This window comes from Artemia franciscana, chromosome 13 (genome assembly GCF_032884065.1).
Source record: "Artemia franciscana chromosome 13, ASM3288406v1, whole genome shotgun sequence".
In the NCBI taxonomy this organism is placed as follows: Eukaryota; Metazoa; Arthropoda; class Branchiopoda; order Anostraca; family Artemiidae; genus Artemia; species Artemia franciscana.
Window position 1 is genome coordinate 11705555 of NC_088875.1, and position 18544 is coordinate 11724098.

At 36.3% G+C, this 18544-nt stretch overlaps 2 protein-coding genes across 2 annotated transcripts in view; both read right to left on the reverse strand.

The window, feature by feature from the left end:
• The window catches only part of LOC136034525 (neuropilin and tolloid-like protein 2), an 82684-nt gene extending 76403 nt beyond the window's left edge, over positions 1-6281 (reverse strand). Inside the window, exon 1 of the mRNA XM_065715751.1 lies at positions 6117-6281. The gene's annotated coding sequence lies outside the window, so the exon portion shown is untranslated. The remainder of the gene's footprint in view (positions 1-6116) is intronic.
• Positions 6282-12603: 6322 nt separating this feature from the next.
• Positions 12604-16131, reverse strand: LOC136034255 (uncharacterized). Its single transcript, XM_065715396.1, has 2 exons — positions 13978-16131; positions 12604-12840 (listed from the first exon to the last, which is right to left on the reverse strand). The coding sequence occupies exons 1-2, from the start codon at positions 16129-16131 to the stop codon at positions 12604-12606; spliced, it is 2391 nt and encodes a 796-aa protein (XP_065571468.1).
• Positions 16132-18544: the final 2413 nt, after the last annotated feature.

Sequence of the window (18544 nt, forward strand, 5' to 3'; positions counted from 1 at the left end):
CATTTAAAGTAGTTTTGTAATTTTTGAAATTTGATTTTTATTAAAATAAAATAGAGGGTGCGAATAATAAATGAAAATAATTAATAAATCATTAATTAATCAACAAAATAAAAAGAATGAAAAAATCTAATAATGATAATTAAATAATTAAACAACAATAATTAAAATAATTATTATATATTACAATAATAAAAATAATTGCTAACTGATAAGTTGAAAATGATTTTGTAAAAAATAAAAATTTTGTTAAAATTTGGTATGAGATTTTTTTTCGTGGAAGGGGGAGGGCTAATTTATATTTTACCCCATGCGTAAGAGAGGCCACAACCGCCACTGTACAGTTTATAGGGACCACATAGAGCTCCTTATATACAAAGAGGTACTGTCATACCCTATATTTTACGCATTGAATTTTCTGTGGAGCTGGGATTATCAGGTGTCTATCCCGACTTTAGATGCCCTTGCGCCGAAAACTAGCAATCTGCTACCCTGATGTCAAACAGTTCGTGGTAACGAACTGTAGTAAGGAGCGGCCCGGCTCAATAGTAAACGAAACTCTAAAAAACAGAAGTTTAATGCTAAAATATACACTAAAAGAATCGGATTTTCATGCTGATTTTAAATATATAAGTTTCATAAGATTTAGTCTTTGTCATCAAAAGTTACGAGCCTGTGAAAATTTGCCTTATTTTGGAAAATAGGGGGAAACACCCCCTAAAAGTCATAGAATCTTAATGTAAATCACACCATCGCATTCGGCGTATCAGAGAACACCATAGCAAAAATTTTAAGCTCCTATCTACAAAAATGTGGAATTTCGTATTTTTTGCCACAAGACAAATCACGGGTGCGTGTTTATTTTATTTATTTATTTTTTTTTCCAGGGGTCATCGTATTGACCAAGTGGTCCTAGAATGTCGCAAGAGGGCTCATTCTAACGGAAATTAAAATTTTTAGTGCCCTTTCTAAGTGACCAAAAAAATTGGAGGGCACCTAGGACCCCTCCCACACTTATTTTTTCTCCAAAGTCAGCGGATCAAAATTTTGAGATAGCCATTTTGTTCCGCATAGTCAAAAACTATAATAACTATGTCTTTTGGAATGACTTACTCCCCCACAGTCCCTGGGGGAGGGGCTGCAAGTTACAAACTTCGGCCAGTGTTTACATATAATAATGGTTATTGGAAAGTGTACAGCGTTTACAGGGATTTTTTTGGTTTTCGGGGTAGGGTTGAGGGGAGGGAGCTATGTGGGAGGATCTTTCCTTGGAGAAATATGTCAGATTCAATGAAAAGGGCGCAGGATTTTCTAAAATTACTATAAAAACAACAATGAATAAATAAACATGGAAAAGTTTCTTCAATTGAAAGTAAGGAGTAGCATTCAAACTTAAAACGAACAGAGATTATTACGCATATGATTCTACGCATATGATTAAACTATTTATTCTATGGCCTTTCGGATTCAGGGGTCATTCTTAAAGAATTGGGACAAAACTTACGATTTAGTGTAAAGAGCGAGGTATTAATGAGGGTACAAAGCCACTCATATGCAGAATAAAAATTTAAGAATATAAAAGTTTGTTACGTAAGGTAATTCTTAAGTTACATATATTTTTTACTTATCAAAGTATTCGTTAAAAATTAAAATTTATAGTTGCATTTTTATGTAACCGAAAAATTGCAGGGCAACCAGGCCTCCTTCCCCACCCCTTATTTCTCAGAATCGTCTGATCAAAACTAAGAGAAAGCCATTTAGCCAAAAAAGGAATTAATATGCAAATTTCATTTTTATAATTTATGTGTGGAGAGCCAAAATCAAATATGCATTAATTCAAAAACGTTCAGAAATTACATAAAAAAAACTAATTTTTTTTAACTGTTAGTAAGGAGCGACATTAAAACTTAAAACGAACAGAAATTACTCCGTATGTGAAATGGGCTGTCCCCTCCGCAATCCCTCGCTCTTTACGCTAAAGTTTGACTCTTTGCCACAATTCTGCTTTTTAAAACAATTAAAAGCCTTAGCGTAAAGAGCGAGGGATTGCGGAGGGGACAGCCCATTTCACATACGGAGTAATTTCTGTTCGTTTTAAGTTTTAATGTCGCTCCTTACTTTCAGCTAAAAAAACTAGTTTTTTCATGTAAATATATTCCAAAGAGTAACAGCTTAGGTACTGAGGACCTAATTTTTAGTAAGGGCTATTAGAAGAATAAGAGTTAAAAAAATATATAGCAATTTATTCCAAGATTTTTAAACAACTAAAGAATATAATCATAAAAGCTAGAGAACAAATATGGTAAGCTAGACTTGGAGACTAAGGCAGAATATAGGCCTGTCTAGTGTGTCAACTATGTGTACCTACCATTAAGCAAGTTTTTGAAGTATTAAATTGGAAGTACTTTAAAATAGCTTTATTAAAATATAATCAGTAAAAAAAAATCTCTTGCTGGCGTCAGAGGCTGCCACAAAATAATCTGATGTGGCACCAAACATATCAAGATTTTTTTTTGCCTGGAGTCAAATTCAGCAAAGATTGCCAAATAAAAATGTGTGTGTGTAAACCTGAGTTCTGTAGGAGGCAAAATAGACCGTGGATCAACAATGACATATTCTAAATTTGAAAGTTGGCAACCCAGGTTACATTTAACATCTTTTTTTGTCCACAAATGTACTACAGTGTACCATTTTAAACTGTAGCGTCTTCCTTTTATATTAATCGTTCGAAAATGACGACCAAATCCCAACAAAAAAGATAATTCTGGTGTCTCTTCAAAAAATAAATCAGAATCTCAACCAGAACCGTGCCCAGGATGGTGGGGGGATTACAGGGTTTAAGCTCCTCTCCCAATATTCACCCGATTCTTAAAAATGAATGAAAATGCATGGAATCTAGTTTTTGATATTTTTAATAATTTTTACCCCCCCCCCCCCGAAAAATATCCTGGATGCACCATTACTCTCAGCACCTAGTGCAATATGATACCATACAATAACTATTTAGGTAACTCTTTATTTTTAGTAAGGGAATCATTAAGAGATATTTTCTCGCAGTGATGTTGATTAATATCAGGTTTCTATTCTCTGATAGCCTACTAAATTTTGAAGAAAAAACCTTGAATTATTGAATTATGCGCAGTTTTGATTTAGGGCCCATTCAAAACGAGATTTTCCTGATACTGAGATCTAGCTAGTATTAATTTTGGCCAATCAGAATTTTTCAGTCAGAAAGCTCTGTTCATTATTTGACTGGCTCAAATTAATGCCAGTCCAATCTCGGTATTAATAAAATCTCATTGTGAATGGGCCTTTAAAGGAATCAGTTAACCACATAAGTATTTTTCTTTCCTTTTTCTCTAGCACTTATTATTCTTATTCTCTTCATTATCCTATTTGAAAATCAATTTACAGGAGGAAAAATTTAATGAATTAACATTTCAAAGAGGCATGGCCGTCCATCTTGGCCTTGGTATGACTTAATTTTGAACAGTTTTGCTTTAAGGTCCATTCACAATGAGGTTTTATTAATACTGAAATTTTTTAACGCTAATTTCAGCCAATCACAGTTTTTCAGTCAATCAGGAATTTCTATAAATTGTCTGATTGCCTCAAAATAGAGCTAGCTTAATTATAGTATTACTACTGCCTTCCTAAATTTGGGTAGCGCTTTGTTTTTTTTTTAGTTTTTAATTATTGTAGATAATTTTAAAATATGAATCTTTTAAGCAACGAGAAAACAAAATCATTGAGTTTTAACCCTATGAAGCAGTACAGAAAAAAAAGTTTAAAGATATAAAGGTATAAAAACCACTTGAACACCATTATGGGAACTTGAAATATACATATTGGACGCAAAAGAGGCTTTAATGACATAAAGGGGGTTCAGCTTAATTTTAGAGAAGCCTTCTCCAAAGAATCTAAAAATGTAATGTTTCAAAAATTCTTAGAGCGAAAGGCAACCGCTACCAAGTGGGACACTAGTATACCTTTTAATAAAAAAAATGACATTTTTCCTAAATGACAGATTTGTGGTAAACAATAACTTTTGTATCCTGTGAAACAAATAACAAATTATCGTCGCAAAGATTATGTATTTTCATTTACACTCAACACCCCCATTCATCATTCTGGTTGCTAGCGGCATTTGAAAAAAGTGTCTTTAAAATTTGTTTTGTGGGGGTTATTTTCAAATGCTATTTGCTTAAATAAAATATTCTGGAATGTCCTGTGGTGGAGCAGTGGATTTGACCTTAGCTTGGTAATACGGGACCCAGAGATCGAATCATGCTGCAGGAATGCACTGCAAGGCCGACGCAGGGACCTTAGTAGTCAAGAAGCGTCGTTAATTCTTAAATAATAATAATAATAATAATAATATTCTGGAACACGTGAGAAATCAATTTTGAAAGAAATTTAGTTCACCTTCTTCTGTGTGAAAAACAGCGATAATCTCAGGACCATGGGTTTATTAAAATATTAGAGTTTAAGGACTACCAATATTCCACAATGCCTTAAAACTTCATTAACTCTAATCTCAAATTAAATCCAGGAAGTTCACCGACAAAGTACCACGATGATTTTATTTTGTAACATTTCTCTTGCCGTTGTCAATCGCGCAACGGCAATAAAAAGCGTTACAAACGGGTTAAATACCGTTAAAACCGGCTACAAAACTGTTGTCCATTGCAAGAATATAAAGTTCAAGTCAACCGAATTCTACAAGAACAAATTGTCAATCAACAAAATGACGAACAAACAATCGCAGAAATGGTTATAAATAACGTCACCAAACGGGTCAACAAAATCACGAGAAAACAATTGTGGAAATAGTTATAAAAGCCGTCACAAAACGGGCTTAAGAAAACCCATTCAAACCGGTTACAAAAGTGTTGTCAATCGCAAGAATGTAACTTCTTGTAAACAGCATCTTGCACGGACAAAGTTTCAAGCAACAAGGCCACGAAAAAACGCCTTTAGTTACTCCCACTGAAATAAAGGTTATTACTATTTCAGACGGTACACTAAAATAGGCGTTCAGAACGCTTATCGAAGTATTGAATTATATAAGAAATAAATCTGCAACTATCTTATATCAAACAAAACAAAGAAGCTGACTTACAAGGGTATTGTATTAAAACCAACTCTTCTTTGGGATCTGGACACTTTCGTAGGCCAAGCGTAGGCAGCCTAACTTGGGCTATCCAAGAGTCAAAGATTTACGGTAGCTCTATTAGGCCTATTGTAGGTATAAAAGGTTAACAAAAGAAGCACTGAACCCGCCGTCCTTTACCAAGATTAAAAAATATCGAAAATTTTCGAACGAAAGCACTCAAAAACTTTCTAAGGATTTAGTCCCAACGTTTGGTTTAGGTTAGGAAGAAAGAAGGGATACACCTTCTTAAGGATACTTCTTGTAAATAATTAATTCACCATTGTGTTTTGGCCTCTAGGGGTATGATTTTATTAGTATTGTTGAATTTGTTTGTTGAAAGGCTTGTGGTGTTGATTAGGTCGTACATTCGGTTTTAAATAAAAAAAAATTTCTTTGTCCTGTATTATTTTCTAATTTATTTTTGACACCCCTTCGGACAAGTTTTTACTTCTCGGGGTGGCTTTTATTACTGTTTTTGTTTTGGTTTAATAATAAATATTTACTCCGTCTCTCAAAATGGAGACCTTTTTGCCCTCAGAAGAGCCAGAAACCAAAATCAGCGAAATCAGACTAACACTTTCTCTGTCAAGTCAATTCACAAGTTTTGCATTAATTTTCTGATTCGGAAAAATATAATTTCCGAGACCATTTTCCCTCCCCCAAGTAGTAGTCATTTATGACAAGTATGACAAGTTGTCTTTTTGTGTCACTTTTCAAAAAGGTATACGACGTTCAAATCACACTAAGATATATATACTAATTTTGGTTAAGTATACATTTTGTTCTTTGGTGGAAATAAAGACCCCAGGGGACATCAAAACAGACTTTACAGATCTAAAAACTAGGCATCTGAGATACAGCCTTTCCCTAAAAGTGTATCTCAATGTATAAAAAAGTCTAAAAAAAAATCATTAAAAACCAACAAGTCTGTCAGTTTTTAAGGCATACAAATAAAAATACTTACTAGAATCATTGTTCAAGTAACAGCAAAGTTTTAGTAAAAGTCAATAGAATATTTAAAAGATTATGCCCAGCCGTGAGAACATTTAATCCAAATAGTTGGGTTTTACACCTAGTAGAAAAACACATCAATTAGACAGCCAGGAAACTGAAACCTCGCAGTAGAAAGTCTCCTGGTACATCTCACAGAAAAGTATCAAGAATAGTCTTAGAGACATTTCCCCAGCATTAATCATTCTTTAGCACCATCTAACAATTTTTTCTTCTGGAACAAAAAACTCTGTATCATAAATAATTTGAAAATGTTATGATCAAAGCCTAATCCATTTTTTTTTATCGATGGGGAGGGTTATTTTTTCAGGGGGAAGTCTTACAAAAAAAATTAAAAAAGGCATCAAAAATGTAGTTATATACATTTTTATGACGATTTAGGAGTCTGATAAACATTTCGCGGGAGGGGATGGGGCTTAATTCCCCTAACCCTCTAGATACGTACTTGATTATGGTAATAATAAAAATGGAACAAAAAGAATGACTGGGAAAAAATAGACTAATATCTAGGTGTCATGTTTTTGGGCATGGACTTCTTCAACATGTAATTCGTTTGAAAAATAATTTGAGTATTTGAAAACGTGTTTTTCCACGTTTTCAAACATTTTCAAACGAAACAACAAAACTGATATTTTAATGTGGTATCATCTCTTTCATAATTTAAGAAGTCCCTAAATGAGCCTCCTCGTGATATACTAAAATCTTTCTCTTGATCAGGTTGCACCGCGGGAAAAAAACAAGACACAACAATATTACTATCAATGCTAACATGTGATTCCCCTCCGTTTTTATGATAGGAAATTCCAATTAAGTGTTAATAGAGTGTGGTTCAATAAAAAACATCTACCTTCGATACTATGTCCAGAAAGTGCTGTCACTTACTTCAAGTCCTTTTACTTGAAGTACTACTTAAGTAAAATTTTCCATTACTTGTACTTGTATTTAAATAAAAACTCTAGGGTGTACTTATTACTTGATACTTAAGTAAGATTACGAAATACTTATTACTTAAGATACTGACAATGTACTTGTTTTTCGAATACTTTACCATTGATACGAAAATTTTTTGTATGTGCACTTTGGTTCTTCCCTTTTGGCACTTTGGTTTGACCGGTGGTTCTTCCACTAGTCTGAATATCCAAAAACCTCTTTTGATGGATTTTTTCAACCATCCAAATAGATGATGATACCTGGGTTATACTATTTGCTATGCTATTCTTTCCTTTTTTGAGATCCAACATGACTACCTAAGACGTCGCAAAATCTGTCTATCCGTCTGTCCAATCGAGTGTAGTGGGAGAACCTCTGATCAGATTTGAATTAAAATTGAGCTATAGGGGCCCAGGCCATGAGAAACATCAAATTTGAATATGGAGACCCTATCTCAAATATGACGAGGGAAGGGGACTTTAAGTGCTAAAAAGTTAAGTTTTTCGTCTAATTCATTTAACTTGTGAATGTAGCAAAGGATTTCAATGAAAATTGACTCAAATATGCCTAAGAGTAAGAAACACATTGAGTTTTGAAATGGAGACCCTAGCTTAATTAAAGCGAAGAGGAGGGGGGCTTTAAGTTCTAAAAAAGTTGAGTTGTCTGTTTAATTCAGTGTTACTTGCGAATGGAGCAATGAATTTCGATGAAAATCGAACCTAAAATGCCTAAAAGTATAAGATACGTTGTGTTTTGGGATGGAGTCCCTAGCTTACTTATTTTAAGGGGGAAGGGGCTTTAAGTGCTCTGAAAGTTGTGTTTTCATTTAATTCAGTGTAGCTTTTGAGTGTACAGATGGATCTCAATGAAAATTGAACTGAAAATGCCTAAGACCATGACACGCATGAGGTTTTGAGATGAAAATCTTATCTCAAATAGAACTAGGGGGAGTGGGTTTTAAGTGCTGAAAAAAAATCAAGCTTTCTGTTTAATTTAGTGTAACTTGCGAATGGAGCAACGGATCCGAATGAAAGCTAGACCAAAGATGCCTAAGATCAGGCTTCATATCTAGCTCTGATATCAAAAAACCTATGTAAAATAAGGCGATGGGGAGTGGGTCCCAAATTTTAAGAAAGTTGAGTTTTCCTTTAATTTAGTAGGGCCTGTAGCTCATGAATCAAGTGACGAATCTGAAGTCAGATTCGTCTGAATACCTGAATTTGAGGGTATGAACTTGACAAAATACCACTGCATTGAATCCTGCTGGAATTCCCCATGCTTGTTGTTCTTCCTCTATAGAATCTTTAATTTTCAGGTAGGTCATCTCACCACATGCACTGATTTTGTAGCTACAGATTCGAGAAAAACAGGGAAGCGAAATCGAAGTGAATTTCGCGAAAATGTATCAGATGAAGAAGATGACGAAACTGTAAAAGAGGAATTCTTTGGAAAGAAGCTGAGATGCACTAAAGACAAAGTTAAACAGCTGATCTTAGACTATGTTACGACGGATATATAGCCATTAAGCACTCTAAATAGTGAAGCTTTCAAAAGCATGATTTTAGGCCTCAATCCGTATGTTGGCCCAATAGTGTCTAGAGAGACGTTAGCAACAAAGATCGCCCAATTGTTGCTCGATACCAAGAAAAGTATCACTGAGATTTTTCAGAAAACCGATTAGGTCACAGTGACTTGTGATATCTGGTCAAGCATCAACCGGACATTCATAGGTGTCACTTCTCATGTCTTAGATGGTAACAATCATTTTTTGCCAATGATTCGGATGGTTAGAAGATTTACAGGTTCACAAACGATTGTCAGAATAACTGAAATGATCTTCAGCATTTTTCGAGGGCATGGTTTGGACACGAATTTAGAAAAAATGAGAGCTACTGTGACAAACAATGCATCAAACTTTGTGCAACCATTCAAACAGAATGCAAAGCTTGTCATTGAGCCAAACATTGAAGAAGGTGATTCGGATGCTGACATTGATATTCATGAGGGAGAGCCAGATAATATCGAGACAACTGATTTGCACAAAATCTTTGATACTAATGGACGTGCTGGTTTAGTGTCACCATCAGTAGCAAAATTAAATCTGCTACCACAACCTTTATCTCGTGTGTGAAGATAGGGGCAGTGTGAATCATGCTTCAGCTTCTGAAAAAAAAAACAGGAGCAGAAAATATGAGTGACAACAGTGACTATGTTCATATGTTTCCAGGTGAAGGGTCTGAGTACAAGCTGGAGATGTAATTGCCACAAAATTTTTGCTGTTTCAGCCATATGCTGAACCTGTTGGCAACAACTGATGCAAAGCGCGCCTTAGAAAAGGACCTCAACTTCAGGAGAGCAGTGTTAAATGTCAAAGCAAAATGTCAGTCAGAGTGGAATTCATTAGGCCACAGTTCAAAGAATAATGGTCTTGTCGTGGAAGTTTTTGAGAAAAAATTGATTCAGCCTAATGCTGCAAGATGGAACTGTGAATATGATGCATTGAAAAGAATTCTTGAATGTCACCAAGCTGAAAACTGCCCATAGTTTGCAGCGTACTAAAGAAACCAAGATTTAAGCAAAATTAGATAGAGTTTCTAATCGAATATGTTTCTATACTGGAACCTAAAGCAATAGCCCTCGACATGCTCGAGAGAGAAGACAAAGCTTTCTTCAGGATAATTTTCCCTACCGTTCAGTCACTGCAAAGAAAGCTGCCAAGGCTTCAGCTATTTGTCAAGTATGCAAAGGCACTGGATGGGACCCTGTTAGAAGGACTTAGGCAAAGGTCTCTATTCCTCTATGGACCTCCATCTCCTTGTGCTGCCTACCACCTGGCCACCTTTTCTCTTCCATATTTTAAGGATAAATTGTAAGAGATGAAGACAAGGAGACTGTTATGAGTATGTTTGTCAACGAGGCAAAGGCATTAGGAAGTAAATAGAGTGCCAGCAGAGACACTGTTAGATTTGAGTTACTAAGATCTTCAAATAATTTCTTTGAAATGTCTGACGAAGTGGAAGACATCGTTCAGTCGAATGAAATGAAAACAACAGAAGTTGAAGTCTTGCGCTATCTAAGCGACTTTAGAAAAGATATGTCAGTTTTGAGACACTACCCTGTGGTACAGTGGGTTTTCCGGAAGTTCAACTGCATATTGCCTACATCAGCGCCAATGGAGCGTCTTTTTTTGAAAAGAGGAGTGATTCTCTGTCCAAGGCTTAGCTCCTTGGCAGATCACAGGTTCGAAATCCTGGTTCTTCCCAAAGCCAATAGGAACCTAAAAATTTGAATGGTATGCACCATGATGAGTCTCATGATTTTTACTCCTTCATGGTGTGAAAACTGCTGCTAGAAATTGAAAAGTTGCGACTTCTGTAACCTTCTGCAGTTTGATCAACTGTATGGAATGCGCCTGAATCAGCGGGCTTGATTTGATGAAATACGTTTGTAGGGAGTTTTACCGAACATCTGAATAGACTACGCAGTATGTGGCTCACTTGAGTGAAAACCAACCAAAGGATGTAGATGCCATTCATTTTTATAGCGCGTCTGAAATTTAGCTTGAAAACTTGAGGCAGTTTCCTTGTAAAGGCGCCGAGGGCTAGATATGTCGTCGAAGCATGAATCAAGACTTCATTTTCGTACTGTTCTTTTCTTTCAGCACGCTGAAGGCCAGTGACCTTCAGCTAGCTGCCAAAAGCGTGGATTTTCACTGCTCCTTTTAATTGAGCTTTGATTTCTCTTATTAGAAAAGTCTGCAACTGACTCACTTGACTCCTTACTTTTAAATTTCGGTTTTTTTTGTTGCTAAGGTTTTTACTTATTGAATCAGTGAATAAACTATTTTATTACCTTTTATTTTTTTTAAAGCCAATCCAAAGTTTGTTTTTCTAATTTCCATATTTTTCCACCATTCCCATACGTTTCAAAATAACCCTGCATTTCTTAAAACGCACTACATTTGACTGAACACTGCTCGTCTGAAGTTCAACTCTACCTGGACTGTGTTAATCCTGTCATGTGATCTGTCTGATCCGATCAGGAGTTTTTTGACTGTACTTAATTGTTTGATAGTCTTTTCCTTTCAAGCCATTGCATTGAAAATCAGTTCAGATTATTTTCTGGACTTCGTTGGATGTGTACCAGCCAAACGAGGGAAATGGTTAAAAATGATAAAATGGAAAGTCCGGTTCTTGATTAAGATTTCTGGGAGAGGAATCGCAGGGGGAAATTTTATAGGCAAGGGAAAGGGCTAAGAAACCTTCAGAATGGTTTTAACAAAAAAAGTAGCATGGGCTTGATATCAGAAATAAATATTATATAAGCTATTTAAAAATATATGGTAGGTAGGTAGGTAAGTTTTATCTTATTCACAATATAAACATAAATAAAAATGACAACACTGATAAATTTTTACAGCAAAAAGAAAGTCCTAAGGACTTGTGCTGCAATTTCATATTATGATTTATATCTTATAAATAAATATCTAAACATAACATCTCATGATCAACCACCTAGCCTATCTTATATATAAAAAACAACAAAACATGCACATAAACAAAATGCAACAAAATAATCCTATTAAATATTATTTACCAGGGTTCAGCCCCCACCCCACACCAAGAAATTGCAAAAAAAGACATCAAAAACCTCCTACCCTTCAAAATCTATTACTTAAATAAAATGTTTTCAATTTATTTTTAAACCCATATAAAGTGACAGACTCCTTGATGCCAGCCGGCAGACTATTCCAAACAGAAGGCCCCAGATTACGAACCACATATGATGATCTGACTGTTTTTCTTTGTTCATGGCTTAAAAGTTGTGAATTTCTTGTATCATAATTACGGTACTCCTGATTCATGGAAAAATAATCATGAAAATACTCAGTGCATATATGTTTCATGCTCTGGAACACAAAAATTGATGCCTGGTAGTCACAAATCAGACCAACATTTAAAACATTACACCGGGAAAATCTAGCAATACTTTTGGATTCAACCTGCTCTTTTATGTCCGCAATCAATCGAATGCTTTTATTTTGCAAAATTTGGATCCTTTTATAATTAGACAAGAAATTGCTAGCCCAATGAACACAACCATAATCTATATAAGGATGAACAAGGGAAAAATAAATTATTTTTAAAATCTTGAATGGAAAAGTTTTATTACAGGTTTCAAAATTCCTAAACCCTTAGCCATTTAAGCACCAATAACACTACAATGCTTTTTCCAACTAATATTATTATCTAAATAAAACCCCAAATACCTAATTTCAAATTTTTTTTAATGGGTAAACGTCCAAAAAAATGTTATTATTATTATCATTAAGTAACCTACCTGTTCTACTAAAGATAATGTAATTTGTTTTAGATGCGTTAACTTCCAGGGAAATACCTACTGTAAAACTGCGCAAACGTTCAAGTGCTAAATTAGCCTTATGTGCAACCCTTACCAAACAACTACCAATTACTGTTATCGCAGTGTCGTCCGCAAAAGAGGTCAGCGCCTCAACTCCAACATGTGAAGCCAAACGAATTAACATAAGCAAGATAAAGTAGAGGTCCCAGCACGGAACCTTGAGGCACTCCACACTTAACACCGAACTCTCTGCTTAATATATCTGATAAAGCAGCTTTGATAGTCCGGCCATGCAAATACGACGAAAACCACTTTACACAAGTACTACCTAACCCAAGCCCACTTAGTCTACTTAGAAGAGTATTAAAATCAACAGTGTCAAAAGCCTTATACAAAAAAAAGTTAAAAGAACCATATTATTTTCAAGTGCATTATCAACAAAACTTAAAAGATGGTGTACTGTATGACTAGTGGAATGTTTACTTCTGAAACCAAACTGTCCATTAAACAAAATTTTCTTCAAATCCAAAAAATCATATAATCGTTTATAAACAACTTTTTTATAAGTTTTACTAAATAAAGGTAAAATGTAAATTGGTCACCAATTACAGGGGTCTGAGGGGTCCCCATCTTTATGTAAAGATATGATTTTAGACCGTTTCAGTTCCGACGGGAAATGTCCTTTAACCATTGAGCGATTAATTAGATAAACCAGTACCGGCAAAAGATACACCGACACATAATTAAAACCCTTTAGGTTCAATCCATCTACACCAAAAGAATTTGATTTAAGGCTACAAACAATCTTTTCAACTTTTTCTACATTACATGGTACAAATTCAAACTCACTCTGCGTGATTAAAGGATTTGTGTTAATGTTGACGGCACAACCACCTCTAGACACTTCATTCTATATAACATTAGCAATTTTTGAAAAATAATCACCCATGTAATTTGCTATTTCCAATTTATCACGAATAACTTTATTATTAGTTTTTAAATCGGTTATACTCATATCTTTTTTTCACATCCTATCACTTCACGGACAATTCCTCAAGTATCTTTTATATTACCTTCCTTAATCTTCAAACGGTTTAAAGAAAGAAAGAAAGAAAGAAATTTTATTTGAGCCATACGGCCATACACAACATGATTTAATAATACAACACTGCACAGAACACACACTCAATATAAAACAATATTTATTTTCATTCACTCGGGCTCGACTGAGCCTCTCCCGCCTTTTCCACATATCGTGCCATTTTGCATATGGTTCCAGGCATCGAAGACCTCAGGATATCAGAAAGCAGCACCAACCGATGGTCCCCCCAAATTTCATCCCTAAGACTTTCAAGCTCCTGGCACTCCATGAGGAAATGGGCCAAATTATTATCCTCTTTTCCGCAATACCCACACTTACCATTTGTACCCTTATTTTTTTTAAATTTCTGTCCCCTATGTACTGGAAGGCAATTTCCCCTCAACTGGATCCATGATTTTAAATATCTAAAAGGTAAATTTACCTTAAAATAATATTCTTCCCCAAAAATTTCTTTTACTTTACTATATTCCTTCAGTGTTTCCGACGAACGTACTAAACAACCCCACTCTTGTATCTCTTGGTCTTTCAATCTCTGCATAATTTCTGGAAGGCATTGTGTATTTCCGGGTCCGTTTCCTTCCATCCACAAATAAGAGAGGCCTAGTTTGTCAAGAGATTTCTTGATTTGCTGAGTACAAGTAGTTTTCCTATTAATTCGAAGCAAATCATTATAAGCTTGTCTAGCCAATCGGTCCTCAGGAAGTTGGGTTAAAATCAGCCAAAACTTAAATACTTGATAAGGCCGGTGCAATTTCAGTGAGAAGATGCCGAAGTCTCCTTTGATTAGCTGGTTATGTGTTGTCTGGTGCAGCTCGAAGAGTCTTTTGTAGTATCTAAACTGGATTGATTCTAGCTTCTCCGTGGCCTCCAGGCCCCATAGCTCAGCTCCGTAATGTATTGCCGGTTTAATTTTCGAATCAAATATTTGCTTAAACATTTTTAATGACTTCGACTTTTTCACTAGGTCATTACGTAATATTGCACCCACTGCTGCTTTCCCTCGCTTTGACATTTCGCTCACATGTTCCTTCCAACTGCATGTAGGTGTCAGGGTAAATCCCAGATATTTCGCTTTTTCCACTACCTTAATCTCTTGTCCTTTGAATCGAAATTTCTCGTTCTCGACTAAATTCCTTCTTCCTCCTTTATTGAAGATCATTATCTCCGTCTTCCCAAGGTTTAGACGTAGTTTCTTCGATTCAAGGTATTCTGCCATCAGGTCAATTAAAATTTGTAGTTCACGAGATGTTTTCGCTACTAATGCCATGTCGTCGGTGAACAGCAGAGCCGAGATCATTCTGTTGCCGAGCTTAACGGTTGGGGCCCATCTTTTCTCCAAGAATTCTACGATGTCGTTTACGAATATTCCGAATAGCCGAGGTGACAGGGCACTTCCTTGTTTAACACCTATTGTCTGCTCAAATATCCTTGAATCTCCTTTTCCAAACACTCTAACGACTGCTTTTGTACTTCCATACATATTAGCTAACAGCTGTGCGAAATGACCTGGTAGTCTAATTTTAATTAATTCCATTATCAGTAATTCCCTATCCACGCTATCGAAAGCTTTTTGGAGGTCTAAAAAAGCCACGTAAAATTTATTTTTTCCTCTTCCATATTTTTCGGAAAGGGCATGGAGTACAAACATTCTGTCCGCTGTATTGTATCCGGCCCGGAAGCCTCCTTGATCTTCTTTAATTTTTTCGTACACTTCAAGCCATTTTGACAGTCTCACATCAATAACTTTCTCAAATATTTTACTCATCGTTGGAATTAGGGATATGGGTCTATAGTTGGAGTGTTCCTCCACATTTCCCTTTTTGAAAAGCGGCAAAATTACTGACGTCTTCCATGCTACGGACCATTTACATGTGCTAAGAATTGCATTGAAGATGAGGGCCATTATGGGAACGAATGACAGTGCGAACTTCTTATAAACCATGATAGGGATTCCATCCAGCCCTGGCGCTGTGCCCCCTTTCTGATTCTTCAAAATGTTTTTTATTTCCTCCTCCTTTGCTTCCTCCAGTAAACTGTAGTCATTCTCTTGGAGCGGGAAACAAGTTCCCTCCATCGGGATAGAATTTAGCACTCCAAGAGGTGCTGTATCGTTTCTTATTTCAAAATATGGTGGCCATGTTTCTGGTTCTGGGCATTTTTGTTGGGTAGATTTTCTTTTCTCAGGGTCTTGAATTTTCCTCCAAAATACTTTCATGTCATTCATTTTAAAACTCTCCGATAATTGTTTTATATCCCTTATTTCCGCTTCTCTTTTTTTCTGTTTCAATAACTGTTTATAATCTCGCCGGATAGCTTTCATCTGGAGAACTTCTGTCACTTTTACGGGGCTCTCTTTGAGGGCCTTCACTTTTTCCACTATTTGAATCAATTCTTTTTTCCTTGCTAAACATTCATCATCAAAAAATTCCTTTCGCTCGCTCTCAGGGGACAGTTTAGGCGTTATTTCGTGAATAATTTCGTTTAGCCCGTCGATCATCTGATCGACTGGTAATTTACCTTCTTTCAAGACCTTCAGTTCCTCTTGAACCTTTTTATCAAGTAATCTTTCTTCCATTTTGTGTATTTCTGATTTCGACATTTATCTTTTTAAAATTTCTTTTCTCTGGAAATTTCCCCTATGCTGTGTTTGTAGAGCATTCGTCGGAAACTTTTGCAAAATTTCTATTAAAACTGGGAGTTGATCTGAACCTACAAAGGGGAGAACTTCTACATTTCTAACATCCATCGCGAGGGAAATTTCCACCAGTACATAATCAATAACACTCCCTTTCGCACCCGTAAAACACGTAAAGTCCCCCTTACCCTTATCATTCCCAAACCTCCCATTCCCTATAACTAGCCCATTTTCTCCACAAAGATCCAAAAGCCTTTTACCCCAAATATTCAACTTCCTACCTTCATCCATGCTACTTCTTGTAATCCCGTAAGCCTTAGGAGCTGGAACCACTTCCTCACAAATCACTGTATCCACTACTTCTTTTTTCACGCTGGTGTACGCGTTAAAGTCTCCCAATAGCGTTAAACTATGGTCATGGTATTTAAATTTCATTTCTTCGATCTCTTTTTCCAGAATATCCCAAGTATCTTCATTTGTGTAGGAACTGTTCTGTGGTGGTAAGTAAACTGATCCGATCACTATCTGCCGTCTGTCAGAAAAAAGAACCTTTACCCAAATTATATTTTCCGACTTACTACTTAATCTCTGGTATTTTGACACACTTTTACACTTTAGCAGGACAATAACACCCCCGTAATATCTTCTCTTCGACGACTCTCTTCTTGACAATTTTTCTGCATAAAATCTGTCAAACAGTAACGTTTCGTTGGGGTTATGCCAAGTTTCCACTAAACACACAACGTCAAATGCACTCACGTGTTCCCATATTTGCTTATATTTGTTCTTTAGTCCCTGGACGTTCCAAGTGATTATTTTCATAGTTTGGGCATGGCTGTCGGCATGCTAGCTCGAGGCTTCCATATTTTCATCGTATCGGTCTCTGGTTGGGTCCGGATAATTGATCCTATAGTAGTCTGCTGTGCTTCTGCCTCTTCTGACATTGGGGGTGTCGTATCTCGGACCTCCTCTGTTTTCGTGCGCTTTCCAAATTGGCTCTCTCTGTGGTCTTTGTGAACGATTATTCAGCCTATTGCGTTCTTCTGGGCTGATCATCTGATCCGCTTTCCTGGCGAGCTTAGGCCTCGAGTTCAACCCAGATTTTCCAGCACTTACTTTCTGTAGCACTAGTCTGACTGTTCAGTTCCTGGTGAATTTCGGCGGTGATCGCCGCGTTTACTACTGTCTGGGCTGAAGAGGCATTATCCATTGAGCTCTGAGAGTCAATTCGACCAAGGGGGGACCTAGGCGTTGTTGGATTATTTCGGGTGACCTCTTTCACTTTTTTACTCTCTTCATCATAAACCAAGAGAGTTCCATCGACAAAAATTCTTGTCCCCCGTAATCTGACGGGTTTTCCCTCTTCAATAGCTTGGTTCATGACTATTTTTAAGTGGCTTCACGCATTCCTTTCCTCCAATGTGTAGTCCGGGGTCATAGACACTCCGTCATTCCGAAAAGCACGGCCGCTTTTCAGAATAAAGTTTCGGGTGTCCGCACACTGTAATTTCAGCAAAATTGCTCCAGACCTCATCCGGAAAACATCCTTTACCTCGCTACGATGGAGCTCCAAAGACGAAATTCGGGTATTCAGATACAACAACACTTCTTCTTTAAGCGTAGGTAATGGTGGGTCTCTCTATCTTAAGTTGTAAATAATCAAGTTTGTTCTCTTCGCTTCGGTTTCTATATACCGAATACGGCGGTTTGCTTCACTAAGCTCTTCCCTCGTTACTACAAGTTCTTGACTAAGCCTTTGGTTTTTTGCATTAATTTGTGTCAACTGTCCTTTAATGAAGCTTATCTCTGTCATCACTTGTGGCAATAAGCCAAGTTTTGCGTTAATCTGATCAAGCACTGACTGTGGTGCGTCTTCCCCCACCATATTGTGAAAGACCGCCAAAAATTATTCTTGTCTGCCCGACAATACTCCAACTCCCCTTCCGATAATTAAAATCCAAAAATCGTAAAATCATTAAGACCGTTTAGTCGTAATCTCGTGCCAAATCGTCTTCCTTAATTATGAGCCAAACAATCCGTCCAGTTTCGTTTTAAATCTGCGGTCACTGGATTAATTCAAGTTCACAGCACTGAATTAATACAAGTCCAAAATAGGCTTTAAAATCCAATAGATCGAAAAAGGTGTTCGCACTTGCAAGACTAAATGAAGACTAAATGAGTAAATAATACTCATTCTTTGCATTTCTTTTGAATTATTTACATAATTTCTCAACTCTTTAAACTCATTTAAAATCACTTCAGATGGATTATCAAGATATTGACAATCCAATTTATTTCTTTGGCTTATTAAACTCAAAATTTCATCATTAATCCACGGCTTTCTCGGTTTAGC

Coding starts and splice junctions, on each gene's coding strand:
- LOC136034255 (XM_065715396.1), bottom strand. CDS start 16,131: ATGGAAGAAAGATTACTTGATAAAAAGGTTCAAGAGGAACTGAAGGTC. Junction 12,841..13,977: donor GGGAAGAATATTATTTTAAG/GTAAATTTACCT, acceptor TTTTTGTATAAG/GCTTTTGACACTGTTGATTT.